General features: G+C 35.1%; 1 protein-coding gene across 1 annotated transcript in view; it reads left to right on the top strand.

The window, feature by feature from the left end:
- The window catches only part of NUP62CL (nucleoporin 62 C-terminal like), a 77673-nt gene that overhangs the window by 37957 nt on the left and 24534 nt on the right, over positions 1–15182 (top strand). Inside the window, exons 4-7 of the mRNA XM_066357855.1 lie at positions 6115–6277; positions 12670–12820; positions 13077–13126; positions 13275–13409. Coding sequence (XP_066213952.1) covers positions 6115–6277; positions 12670–12820; positions 13077–13126; positions 13275–13409 — 499 coding nt within the window. The remainder of the gene's footprint in view (positions 1–6114; positions 6278–12669; positions 12821–13076; positions 13127–13274; positions 13410–15182) is intronic.

Genomic DNA, 15182 nt, shown 5'->3' with positions numbered 1-15182 from the left:
TTTTTTAATGGGGCGACATCAATAAATCAGGTTACATATATTCAAAGATCAACAAGTCCAGGTTATCTTGTCGTTCAATTATGTTGCATACCCATCACCCAAAGTCAGATTGTCCTCTGTCACCTTCTATCTAGTTTTCTTTGTGCCCCTCCCCCTCCCCCTTTCCCTCTCCCTTTCCCCCCTCCCCCCATAACCACCACACTCTTATCAATGTCTCTTAGTTTCACTTTTATGTCCCACCTACGTATGGAATAATGCAGTTCCTGGTTTTTTCTGATTTACTTATTTCACTTCGTATAATGTTATCAAGATCCCACCATTTTGCTGTAAATGATCCGATGTCATCATTTCTTATGGCTGAGTAGTATTCTATAGTGTATATGTGCCACATCTTCTTTATCCAGTCGTCTATTGACGGGCTTTTTGGTTGTTTCCATGTCCTGGCCACTGTGAACAATGCTGCAATGAACATGGGGCTGCATGTGTCTTTACGTATCAATGTTTCTGAGTTTTTGGGGTATATACCCAGTAGAGGGATTGCTGGGTCAACAACAAACAAAAAAACAATCCAATAAAAAAATGGGAAGAAGACATGAACAGACACTTCTCCCAGGAGGAAGTACAAATGGCCAACAGATATATGAAAAGATGCTCATCTTCTTTAGTTATTAGAGAAATGCAAATCAAAACTGCAATGAGATACCACTTCACACCTGTTAGATTAGCTATTATTAACAAGACAGGTAATAGCAAATGTTGGAGAGGCTGTGGAGAAAAAGGAACCCTCATACACTGTTGGTGGGAATGTAAAGTAGTACAACCACTATGGAAGAAAGTATGGTGGTTCCTCAAAAAACTGAAAATAAACGTTAATTTTTGATCTGTGTTAAAGTTGACTCTCTCTTAAAGCTGATTACAACAGTTTCTTTCGACTTATCTTAAATTTGTTTTTGGCAGTTAGGAACTAGTTAGGTTGTAGGTTGATGAACACTTGGTTACCTATTGCCTTATAGTTATGGTGAGCTGGGTGGTTGAGAACAGTTGCTACTTAAATGTACTATTTTAAATCAAACTTTATTTTAAGGAAGTCTTGTTTGTTTTTACTTTAAAACGTTTGCTGAAATTAATCTTTCTTCAAATCTCGCATAAACTAAAAGTCAATCCCTTTTAAACTTAAAGTAATTATTCCTAAACAAAGATGCACACCATCTATATATTCTTTTGTACAATCAACACTTAACTGAGTTTGTACTGTGTACTATACTAACTGACCAACTTATGAGAGTTATAAAAGGGTATATCTTGAGAACTTTTCAAGTTACCATATTTACAAGACACATAGCACATATTTCCCTCATAAAACGCTGAACAAAGAACTGATTATTTCAATCATGTTGGGTCATAGAAATATGAATTGGTAGGCTTTTTGGTGATGCTACCATTACCTACCCCTTACCTAAGTCTCATTTTTTTTTTCAAACTGTACCTTTGTTACTAGCTTATCCCTTATTGACATTTCATTCAACCTTACCCTAGGTACTTGTCCATCTCCTCATCAGATATGTCTCAACTCCACACCAACAACTCTGAGTTGTTTCTTCTATCCAAGTATATTTATTTGCTCTAATACTGTATGTACCTCACAAATCAACCTTGTAAAGCAACTTTCAAGTGTCTGTGTCTGCAAATTTATAACCATTTGGGATTATTCTCTACCTTAGGTATGATCAGCAAGTTTTAAGAGAATTTTGTTATTACTCTCATATTTTATTTGAGTTTGAGAAGGTAATGATGTCCAGTCCCAGCATGGAGTAAGGTACACAATTGTTGACTGAGGACAAGATAGGAAAATTGGATAGTGGAATCTTTGAAAGGATGTTTGTACTGTGTTATATAATAATTTTAAGGCCATCAGAATGAGATTTATTTAGCTGTAAATCCAAGTTTGGTATGCAATTATTTTGTTATTTAAAGAACTGTGTTTTCTTTTTACTACACAGATATGTAGAGTTGACTATATTTAATTTAGACCAAAGTTGTAACTTGGAAAATCAGACTGTGATAGAACTTTCATTCTCAAATCCATTGCTTCTTTTGATATTAATTGTAATATTATTATTTAAATGTTATGTCATGCCAGAGTTAATTTATACTTTTTAAAAATAGCATAAAAAAGAAACAAAGATTAAATACTGTATAAAAAAGTTTAAATAATCATACCATTTTTTATGACTCAAGACTCTTTTATGTTTAGGCTGACAGGTATTAATTTCCTGAAGGGTATCACTTAACATCTCTGGAAAGTATTTTATTTGCCTGTATAACTGTTTCTTTAGTGGTAGGGATGTAGTTACTTTTTTATTATAAAAACCATATACACGTAATTATACACATATAAAAATACATTACTCCCTATAGAGAGAACAGTTTGCTTTTTATGTTTACAATCTTTTCCAAAGACATACAAACATACATTAAATGTATTTGTTTTACAAAAATGGGATACACACACACACACACACACACACACACACACAAAATCTTAAAATTTACTGTTTTCTCTTTGGACATCTGTCCATGTCAGGAAATGCAGATTACATTTTTTCCTATAGAAAATTTCCCAATATTACATTTTTAATTTTTTTATTTTAAATGTTTTTATTTTTAAATTACAGTGTACATACAATATTATATTAGTTTCAGGTGTATAACATAGTGATTAAGTGTTTATATAATTTACAAAGTGATTGCCCTGATGAATCTAGATTACTTTTTAAAACATCTTCTTTGGGTAAAGATAAGCTCCTTTATAAGAACTCATTTTTTCTTTTTTTATTATTTAAAAATTTTACTTTAATACAGTTGGTATACAATACTATAATAGTTTTAAGCATAAGACTCATTTTTTTCCTTAATTGTTCTTCTGTTTGAATGTGGCAGATACCATGTGTTTGAATAAATTAATCAATAGAGGGAAGATCTCTTGATAACATCATTAATTTTGAGCATTTCTAGGGAAGGATTTCTTTTATATAAGATTGTTATTCTCAGGTAAAGAACACAATGACATATGACTACAAAGAATGCCACACAGGATCCAATCTGTAGTCTCTCCAGTGTTTTTGGTGGATAGTGCTCACATGGATCCTTTGTGACAGGGATGGTGTTCTTCTGTGGCACTCATTCCATCCTCCCAAAAGCTAACATGAAAAATGGGAGAATTATTATAAGGATGCTAGTGGCCAAAAATGGAAATGGAACCTTGTGGAAATATAATACAGGTATTACTGAGGCACTGAAGTTCAAGGAAATTAGAATTTAAGAGTTGTTCTAAAGGCAGGCTTCAGTTCTTGTCCTTTGTCTACTTTTTTGTAACTTCCCATTGGTTTCCTTGTCTCTTTTTCTGCCTTACTGTTTTAGCTTATTCTTAATTTTAACCTACTCGTGGCCCTTTAATTCTTCTTCATGTTCTTCCTCTGTCAGTCCTTTCAACTCCCTCTGACTATAGGTCTAATTCTTTCCACACTTTTGGAACTATTTCCAAATTTCTACTAACGTCTGATTCTTTCCATACTGTATTTCTGGAAATATTTTCATATTGCTCTCTAAAGTCTAATTCTTTCTATAGTTCTGAACTTTTTAATACAAGATTCTGACCCATATTATCCCTGTTTGGCTACAACTTTTTCTGCCAGATCTTCTCACTGACTGCCAGTCACATATAGGATAGCTGCTTCGAGGTCCATCCATATTGTCATAAATATCACTACATCATCATTTTTTATGGCTGAGTAGTATTATACTGAGTAAAATAAGTAGATCAGTGAAAGCTAAGAACTGTATGATTTCAGACATAGGTGGGATATAAAACTGAGGTTCATGGACATAGATAAAAGTGAAGTGGGGCCTGACTGGGTGGTGGCGCAGTGGATAGAGCGTCGGACTGGGATGCGGAAGACCCAGGTTCGAGACCCTGAGGTTGCCAGCTTGAGCGAGGGCTCATCTGGTTTGAGCAAAAGCTCACCAGCTTGAGCCCAAGGTCGCTGGCTCCAGCAGGGGGTTACTTGGTCTGTGAAGGCCCGCGGTCAAGGCACGTATGAGAAAGCAATCAATGAACAATTAAAGTGTTGCAATGCGCAACAAAAAAACTAATGATTGATGCTTCTCATCTCTCCATTCCTGTCTGTCTGTCCCTGTCTATCCCTCTCTCTGACTTTCTCTCTGTCTCTGTAAAAAAATAATAATAATAATAAAAAAAGTGAAGTGGGTACCAGAGGGAGGGGGATATAGGAGAGGAGGACAGAAAAAGGGATGGGGGAAGGCTATAAAGAGCAACAAATATAAGGTGATGGAAAATGATTTGACTTTGGGTGATGGACACACAACATAATCAACAGTTCAAATGCTACAGAAATGTTTACCGGAAACCTTATTGATCAATGTCACCCTGTAAAAAAGTAAATAAATTAAAAAAGTATAGCTTTCCATACTTCAGATGTCCATCTTTGTCCCAATCAACTGTGAACCGGGCTCAAAGGGCAGAGCTGCTGGAATAAAATATGGGTGTCTGAGCCTAATCCCTCAGCAGGAATTGAGCAGGCTGGTTTCCCTTAGAATAGTCAGTGTACATTGGTAGGGTCCATGATATATGCATTTATCTATTGCAGCTGTTAATTTGAAAATATTGTTAACTGGGAAATCAAAACTAATGTAAAGCGCCCTGGCCGGTTGGCTCAGCGGTAGAGTGTCGGCCTAGCGTGCGGAGGACCCAGGTTCGATTCCCGGCCAGGGCACACAGGAGAAGCGCCCATTTGCTTCTCCACCCCTCCGCCGCGCTTTCCTCTCTGTCTCTCTCTTCCCCTCCCGCAGCCAAGGCTCCATTGGAGCAAAGATGGCCCGGGCGCTGGGGATGGCTCCTTGGCCTCTGCCCCAGGCGCTAGAGTGGCTCTGGTCCCAGCAGAGCGATGCCCCGGAGGGGCAGAGCATCGCCCCCTGGTGGGCAGAGCGTCGCCCCTGGTGGGCGTGCCGGGTGGATCCCGGTCGGGCGCATGCGGGAGTCTGTCTGACTGTCTCTCCCTGTTTCCAAGTTTCAGAAAAATGAAAAAAAAAAAAAAACTAATGTAAAGCAACTGTGTACATGTTATGGGATATTTTATAACATTTTTGTTATAGATGCAGCATTCATTAATTATAAAAAACATTTGAAAAATACAGAGAACCAAAAGGAAGAAAAGAAAACACGCCAGTCTCCCCAACCACAAATGTTCTGAACATTGTTCTTTAACTGCTCAGTGTTTAGGAAAAAGCAAAAGTGCTACAGAAGTTAGGAAAACCAAGAGATAACAATGACTAGAGGAGTTGTGGGCAAAAAACAGGGCGAAGAAGATATTTGAGTTAGGCCACAAAGTATATTGAGGAGTTAATCTACAGAGGGCAGAGCATTCTAGTAGAGATGCAATAGAAAAAGATACATAGGAGAGAGCTCTGTGCTCTACATAAAACTGTGAGAAGCTTTTATCTATTGGACTGGAAAAAAATGTATGCCTCGTATGGGCTATGATGTAAAGAAACAGGTACTCTTTTCTATTAATAGGAATAGAAATTGGCAAATCTTTTTTGTAGGGCAATTTGGCAAGATACATTAAAATCTATACCATGCTCATCATTTGATCCAGCAATTTCACTTCTAGGAATTAATTACACAGATGTGTTCATGTAAGTATTGCAAAGATGGTGTACAGAGAATTTGTGTATGGCTGCAATTATTCTTTCTTCGAAAGTTTAGTAGAACTTACTGATGAGGTCATCTGGGTCTGGAGTTTTCTTTATGGGAGAATGTTGAGAATTGATTCAATTTCTTTAATTGTCATAGGTTGTAAATTTTAATTTTCTGTGAATCTATCCAGGAGTTTTAGTTTTCAGCAGGAAGTAAATCCAGATACCTGGTCTGCCGTATATCACTTCATATTAGAACAACGTTGAGTTCAAATCTATACAACTTTAAGTTTAATTCAAATTTTAAAAAATAATGCTTCTATAGTTTTCATCCTGAATCATCAAGGACTAAATAAAAGTTTCTCATTTCTTACTGACATTATACATTTTATTTCCCAGCTACACCATCAACAAGTACCACTACCACCATCACCACTGACACAACCACCACCACTAACACAGCCATTAATGACCTGATCTTCAGTCAAGAGCTGACATCAACTTGTATTAATAAGACTGTTCCAGTTGGGTTTGCCTCTACACCTTTTACTTCGACTGTTAAGTAAGCCTATTTATTTGAAAATTTGTGTTTCATTTTATTTTTCATGCACAGGCATAATTTGCTCATATAGCTTCAGAACAGTGTTTGAAAATTAAATAGATGTCTCAAAAGTTGAAGGGCCAGTTAGAAAAAGAAGTTCTATATCTTAGGAAATTGAACAACTAACAGGATACTTTTGTTTTCTGAATACCATTATAATAAAATTATTACTATCACTAATAGTAGCTAACATTTATTGCATAACTACTATATGTTTAGCAGTTTGACAATGCTTTACAAATATAATATAATTTAATCCTTACAATAACCCTATGAGATAGGCAAGTATTTTGTTTCTATTTTATAGATGAGAAAACTGGAGCACATAGAGATTTTATAATTTGCCCCTGGTCACACATTTGTAATGGTTGAGCCAGGATTAAAATTCAGGCAGTCAAATTCCAGAGCCTATATTCTCTTGGTCTATGCCATGATCCTCTTTAATTGTTTCTTTTTTTAATTAAATTTTTTATTTTGGGATAATTGTAGATTCACATGTAGTTCTAAGAAATAATAACAAAAAATTCTGTGTCTTTGTACCCATTTTCCCAATAATAACTCTAGTACAATGTCACATGCAGGATGTTGACATTGATACAGTCAAGATACAAAGATACAAAATAGTTCTATAGGTATGTACAAGGATCCTTCTTGTTCCTCCTTTATAGCCACACTCATTACCCTTCTTTCCCTGACCCCAGGCAAAAATTAATCTGTTTTCCATTCATATAATCTTGACATATTTAGAACTGTTATTTAATTGGAATCATACAGTGTGCAATTTTAGGATATTAGATTTCTTTTTTACTGGGCATAATTCCTTGAGATAAAGTTGTCACATGCATCGATAATTTGTTCTTTTTTATTTCTCAGCAGTATTCCATGGTGTTGTGGATGTACCATAGTTTGTATACCTATTTACCTGTTGATGGTCATCTAGGTTGTTTCCAGTTTTTTACTATTATGAATAAAGCTTCTATGAAAATTTTGTACAGTTTTTTGTAAATCTAGTCCCATTTCCGGGATAAAAATGCCCAGGAGTATATTTTCTGGGTGGGATGGGAGGTGTATGTTTGTTTTTTTTAAAGAAACTGCCAAGTTCTTTTTCAGAATAGCTGTGCCATATAACATGCCTAGCAGCAATGTATGAGGGATCCAGTTTAACCACATACTTGCCAGGATTTAGTGTTGTCAGTATTTTTTTTTTATTTTTAGTCCTTCTAATAGATATAAAGAAATCTCATTATGGTTTATATTTTTATTTTTCTGCTGATCAGTGATGCTTGAACATTTTCATGTGTTTATCTGCCATTAGCCTATCTACTTTGGTCCCTTTTTAAAATGTCTTTTGTCCCTTTTCTACTTGAATTTGTTTTTTTTACTAAGTTTTATATATTATTAGTAGCAGTTCTTTTTTTTCTTCCTTCTTTTCAAGTGAGAGGAGGAGAGATAGAGAGACAGATTCCTGCATGCACCCCCACCAGGATCCATCCGGCGACTCCTGTCTAGGGCTGATGCTCTGCCTATCTGGGGCCATGCTTGCAACTGAGCTATCTTTAGCTCCTGATAGAGGCTCCAGGGAGCCATTCTCAGTGCCCAGGGCCAATGAGCTCAAATCAATCAAGTTATGGCTGCGGGAGGGGAAGAGAGAAAGAGAGAAGTGGGGGAAGGGGTAGAGAAGCAGGTGGTCGCTTCTCCTGTGTGCCTTGGCTGGGAATCAGACCCAGGACCTCCACACGCTGGGCCAACACTCTACCACTGAGCCAACCAGCCAAGGCAATAGCAGTTCTTTACCAGATAAAGTTTATCAATATTTTCTCTAACTCTATAACTTGTCTTTTTGTATTTTCAACCTGCTATTTTGCCAAACAAAAACTTTTGATTGATGAGGTCTAATTTACCAGTTTTTCCTTCAATGGAGTATTCTTTTAGCATCAAATATAAAAGTTTTTTGTCTAATTCTAGATCCGTAAGATTTTTCTCCTATTTGTTTTCTAAGTTTTATAGTTTTATATTTCACACTTAAGCTCATGATCTATTTTGAGTGAATTTTTGTATAAGGTATGAGTTTTATATTGAGGTCTATTTTTTTTTTTTCATCTAGTGATGTTCAATTTTTCCATCACCATTTGTTGAAAGGTCATCTTCTTCCATTGAATTGCTTTTGCACCTTTCTCAAAAATCAATGGGACATTATTTGTGTTCTGACTTGATTGATATGATCATATAAGATTTTTCTTCCTGCTTGACTGGTGGAGGTACATTGGGTAGAGCATTGACCTGACACTAGGTCCTGGGTTCAAAACCACAAGGTCGCTGACTTGAGCGCAGGCTCACCAGCTTAAGTGTTGGGTCATCAGCTTGAGTGTGGGATCATCAACATGATCCCAAAGTCACTGGCATGAGCCTAAGTTTTCTGGCTTGAGCAAGGGATCAGTGGCTCAGCTGGAGCTCCCCAGTCAAGGCACATATGAGAAGCAATCAATGAACAACTAAAGTGCCTCAACTAAGAGTTGATGCTTCTCATCTCTCTCTCCTCCTATCTCTCTCTCTCTCTATCTCTCTCTCTCTCTCTCTCTCTCGCTCTCTCTCTCATGCAAAAAGAAAATTATTTTCCTTCCTTAGCTTGATGGTATGGTGAATTACATTGGTTGATTTTCAAATGTTAAACAAATCTTACATATGTGGAGTAAATACCACTTGGTGTATAATTTTTAATACATTTTTGGATCCATTTTCTAAGATTTTTTGTTTGTTTGTTTGAGGACTGTTGTATCTAAATTCATGAAAATTATTGGTCTGCAGTTTTGTTTTTATCTTTTTTTATTCTATTTCTGGTTTTGATATCCAGATATTACTTGCTTCACAAAATGATAAGGAATTATTTCCTTTTCTTCTGTTTTATAGAAGAAATTGTGTAAAATTGGTGCTAATTCATTGGAGTTTGACAGACTTATCCACTGAAACTTCTGGGCCTATTATTTTTGGGAGCTTTTAAGTTGCAAATCTATTCCTTTAGTGGTTCTAGGATTATTCAGGTTATCTGTTTCATCTTTGATGCATTTTAGTAGTATGTAGTTTTTAGAGAATAGGTCTGTTTCTTCTAAGTTATCAAAGTTATTAGTGTAAAGTTGTTTGTAGTATTCCTTTTTTTCCTTTTAGTAGCTGTAAGGATTATTTCTGTTACATTTCTGATATGGGTAGTTTGTACCTTTTTAAAATCAATTTTATTGATCCTTTCCCAAAGAAGTAATTTTTGTTTCATTGACTAGTCTCTATTATTTTCATTTTTAATTTTATTAATATCTACTCATTTTTATTTCTTCCCTTCTGACTATGTTGGGTTCATTTTACTCTTTTTTTTCTAATAATTTGAGGTTTGAATTTTGATTATTGATTTGAAACATTTCTTCTTTCCTAATATAAGTGTTTAGTACTATAAGTATCCTTATCAGAACTGCATTAGCTGTGTACCTATTTAGTTATGTTGTATTTTCATTTTCATTCAATTCTAAGTACAGTTCACCATTTGAAAATCTGAATTTGAATTTCATTTGTCCACTTCTATATGGATTTTTTTCAATAAAAACTGTAAATGTATTTCTTTTCCTTATGATTTTCTCAATAACATCTTTTACTCTAGATTACTTTATTATTAGACTATAGTATATAATACATATAACATACAAAATATGCATTAATTGACTATTTATGTTATTGTTTAAGCTTCTGATCAACTGCAAGCTGTTAATAGTTAAGTTTTTAGGGAGTCAAAAGTTATACATGGATTTTCCACTTGAAACTAATATAAAATAATATTGACTGTCAACTATAATTAAAAAAAACTTATACACTGATTTTCAACTGCATGGAGTGTTGGCATTTTTAACCCCCATGTTGTTCAAGGGTCAACTGTAGTTTAACAATTTTTTTAGAAATTCCTTTTTGACCTATAGATTATTTAGAATTGTGTTGTTTAATTTCCAAATGTTTGGATATTTTTCTTGTGTTTTTTCTATGTTGATTTCTAGTTTGATTCCATTATGGTTGGAGAACATGCTCTGTATGATTTTAGTTCTTTTACATGTGTTCAGGTTTGTTTTATGAATGAATATATGGTCTTGGTGAATATTGCTCGGGCACCTGCAATTTGTGTTTTCTGCTATTGAGAGAAGTGTACTATAAATGGTAATTAGATCCTGTTTCTTCATTACATTTTCAGATCTGCTTTTCAGATTTTTTCTTTATCTTAAATTTTCAGAAATTAAATGTTGTATGTATTATTCTGTTTGGGGTTTGCTCAGCTTCTTGAATGGTTTATATCTTTTGTAAAATTTGGAAAGTTTTCAACCTTCATTTTTCATAATACTTTTTCAATCAATTCTCTGTTTTCATCTCTAATGTATCATCCTCTGATGTTACAATTGTTACCTCTTTTTTATTACTGTCCTCCAGAGCCCTTGAGATTTTTTTTTCATTTTTGTGCATATTCTCTCTGCTGCTCTGTAAATTCTATTTATTTATCCTCAAGGTGACTGATTCTATCCTTTGTCATCTCCTCTCTAGTATCAAACTCTTCATGTGAGCTTTTCCAGTTATTTTATTTTTCAGTTCTTTGATTTCCATTTGATTGTTTTTCATAACTTTTATTTCTTTGATGAGATTTTTCTAGTTTTCATTTGTTTCTGCAAGATTTATAATTGCTGTTAGAGCATTTTGTTAAAGATTGACTTAAAATTCTTTTCAGATAATTCCAATATCTGATACCTCTCAGTGTTGGCATCTGTAAATTGTCTTTTCTCTTGTGGTTTGCAACTTTCCTGGTTCTTGATATGATGGGAAATTTTCTTTTGTATCCTGGACATTTTGTCTATTATGTTGGAAGAGTCTGAGTCCTATTTAAATCTTCCTTATTCATCAGGCAGTCTTTTTGTTGAGGTGGATTGCAAGGGTTGGGTGCATTTCTATGTTCAGCTTTCCACTAGACCCTGCTCTTAGCACCCCAGCAAAAGTGGAGCACTGACTCACACTGCCTCAGTGCAGATGACTGATATGGAAGTTTAGCTCCACCCTCTTCCTTGCTGACTCCTTCCCCATGTAAGAGGAACATTGTGTCATACCTCTTCATTGCCTTTAAGTGGGAATGTAAGCTCAGCTTCCAGCTGAGCCACCAGATGCCCAAAACAAGGGAAAGTGGATGACTAACTCATACTGCTTAGTTACTGCAGGGTAGAGGTAGAATATTTCAGCTTCCTACTGGGCTCCACCTACACAAGAGGGAAGAAGCAAAATGTCAACCATTCTGTCTTATATCACTTTATTCAGCCTAGTTGATGCTGGGTTGGTGTGGAAGCTTAGCTCCCTACTGGGACTCACTGACACAGGCTCTGGGAACAAGGGGGACAGATACTGACTAGCCCTGCCTCATTCAGTCTTGGTTTTAAGTGAATACAAAGGTTAAGCTTTCCAGTGAGCTTTGCTGACACCAAGGGTAGTGACAACTAGGGTCCTTACTAGTCCCTAAATGCATTACCTTTTTCAGAGTCAATAATGCCAAGTGGGTATAAAGGTTAGCTCCCTGTTGGGTCCTACTGACACTGAAAACAAGGTTGAAGACTAATGATACCTAATCATGCTTCACTCTACCTTATTAAGCTTTGATGCTGCTAGGTAGGGATTTAGGTTCAGTTTGTCACTGGACTGAGATGACAGTGCCCTTGTAGGGGAATTAAACAGTGTCTGCTTCTGCTGGGGATGGAAGTGATGATTACCTCTCCAAACCGCCCTGCTGACACTTGCCCCAGCACAGAAATCAGAACATTGCCTGGTTTCACTGGTCAGAGGATCAAAGATCAGCTACCTGCTCAGCCTTTCTGATACCAACTGGAAGAGGAAAGGGAATTTTGCTTGTTAGAGATGGAAGATAAGCTACCTACTCAGTTTAAAGGGTAGTGCTTAGACCTGAAATGGATCACCTTGACTAAGAGATGGGGAGAGAGGGAGTCCTATCTCTTTTGCCACACACATGCAGAATGGAGTTATCATTATGTTGATCTGAGGGGAACAGAAAAGAGCAGGTTACAGCGCAGATTTTAGCTGTTCTTAATGAGATTTAGTAGATTTTTGGAATAAATCTATATTTACCGTATTTCTTTAGGATAATTTCCAGACACTTTGAATAGCTGTTTGTAAAATAATCTTTACCATTTATGATGGATTTGGGGGGCAGAAGCAGGTCTGAGAAACTCTTCATGTGCTATTTTCTTCATTAAGTCCTCTTATGTTGTTATCCATTTTAAAAAATCTGATCATGCTTCTAAAAATATTATCATACTGTATTCTTTTTTTTTTAGTTCGATCCTAACTCCTGTGATGACATGTTATCAGCTGGATGATATCATAAACAAATGGAACCTTGTGTTAGAGGAGGATAAAGAGACACACTTTTTGTACCAGGCCACTCATATCAGTGCTTGGGACCATGCATTGACTGAGAATGATGAGGTTAGAAGATATTCTCATTAATCTATCTGCATTGTAAAAATATTTTCAGATGAATACAAGAGAACAGACATGTGTTTAGTGGTTCATTGTCTATTCCATTATTGATAATCAACTTCAAAATATTTTCTTAGGTATTAAGTGTTCTGAATTAGAAACTCTTTCATATTTGAAGTATATATAAGAAAATTAATATTGCTTCAAAATTACAATATTAATTCTAATACTTATATTATTGTATTCTTATTTTCCTTTATAGATTACTATTTTACATGGAGAAGTGGAAGAAGTGAAACTATATCAAAAAAGGTATAACCTTAGATTCCCTAATTGAAAGATTAAAGATCTATTTCTTAGTTTTGTTTGTTTGTTTCTTTGTTATAATTGTAGTTGATTGCCACTTACTTTGTCACTCCAAATCCCTTTCCTTGGCCCTTCTGTTGACTGTTTTTTTCAGCCTGGAACAAGATTTGGATTTTGTCCTATTGCAGCAAAAGGAACTAAAATCTCTCTTGATCCCTTTAGAGGAGTCTTTGAATGACCAGAGTGGGTCTGTTTATCTGAAGTATGCAGATAACGAGTGTGAGAAGCTGTAAGTAACTGAGTATAGATCAAAGAATGAGGCAGGACTTAACTACTAGAAAAGGGAGGAAATGTAATTGAAAGGCCAGAAATAAAGATTCATAAAAAGAGACAAGTTCTTGAAGTTGTCATTTATCAACTTATTTGACTATTTTCTGTTTCTCTTTTCAGGATGCTTAAATATAAAGTAATCATTCTGGCAATTTTGTTTTATGGCATTTTAAAGACTTTTATTTATTTCAAGCTTATTACATGATCCTTGTAAAGTTTTTATATTTGTGAAGTTTGTTCTTAAATTAGAAAAACAAACTTTATATCTTTAGTGTCACAGTATTTTAGGACATTTATGGTCCTATTTATGTGACTCTTATTTTACTTTTTTATTGAATTTATTAAGATAGCATTCATTAATAAAAACATATAAGTTTTACCTGTGTAATTTTGTTAACGAACGTCACCTGAATAATTCAATAAAAATTAAAATAAAACATCTTGCACATCTCTGCAATAAATAAATGGTAAATAAATAAAATTACACAGGTTTCAGGTATACAATTCTATAATACATCATCTGTATATTGTATTGTGTGTTCACCACCCAAGTCAAGTCTCCTTCCATCACCACCTATCCCCCCTCTACCCTCTTCCATCTCCTCTCTTTCCCTCTGGTTCTTTTTATTGACTCTTAAACCTAATGTTCATGCAGTTGCTTCAGTGATAAATTATTTGCTATTTTAAATACAATTTTTGATCTGGGGGAAAACTGCATAGCTTTTAAAAATTGGATGCTTTTGTCAAAGTCTTGGGATGAATATATTATATTTGTCTACAATTCAGTTTTTACCTTCAGTCACTACATTGCCAATGTTCCCACAGTGACTTTATCTCTGTGGATCTCAGATTTGGTAATGAGGCGAAATTATAAAGTGTTCTTGAGAACTTGTATGAATAGAACTATGTAAAATAGATTGAGATGAAATTGGACTCATTTTATCAATGACTTATTAGTGAGTTAAGACTGGGCTTACTTTTAAGATGTTTGCAACTTAACATTTTTGTAGGTGCAGTAAATGTGGCAAGTGCAGCTAATCTGGACGGACCTATATTCTGTTTCTACTTTTGTATTTCACCTTTTGTGAATCTTTTGTTTGCATGTCATTCTATGCTGTCATATTTTTCCTTTTTTAAATATTTTTATTTATTGATTTTAGAGAGAGAAGAAGGGAGAGAAACATTGATTTGTTGTTCCACTCACTTATGCATTCCTTGGTTGATTCTTGTATGTGCCCTGACTGGGGATCAAACTGTAACCTTGGTGTATTTGGAACAATGCTTTAACCAACTGAGCTGCCCATCCAGGGCTGTCATTTTTTCTTTGAAACATACAGAGTTGTATTTTTGGCAGTGAGATCCTAACTACAGTTTGAAGAAATGATTGAAACATTATTTTTTCCCAATTGTTTTATGTTGTCAGATTTATAATGTGATGGAATCTGTACTAGAATCTTCAACAATCTAGGCAACCGATAAGTACTTTAGAACAGAAAGACAGTGATAGTTATCAATAAATCTGATTAAATTACTTAATCTTTATAGACATTAAGGCTGAAAAACCCTCTGGTCACTTTTCTCATAAATATATCTATTGACTGTGTGTGTGTGTGTGTGTGTGTGTGTGTGTGCGCGCGCGTAAATAGTTTGGGTGAAAATCTTGAGAATTTACCCAACTAATCAACCTGTTGTGAACTTAGCAGACTTATCAGTCTTTGATTATTGTGAATTT

This window comes from Saccopteryx leptura, chromosome X (assembly GCF_036850995.1).
Source record: "Saccopteryx leptura isolate mSacLep1 chromosome X, mSacLep1_pri_phased_curated, whole genome shotgun sequence".
In the NCBI taxonomy this organism is placed as follows: domain Eukaryota; kingdom Metazoa; phylum Chordata; class Mammalia; order Chiroptera; family Emballonuridae; genus Saccopteryx; species Saccopteryx leptura.
Note: the sequence above shows the minus strand (reverse complement) of the source record. Positions and strands in the feature narration are given on the sequence as shown.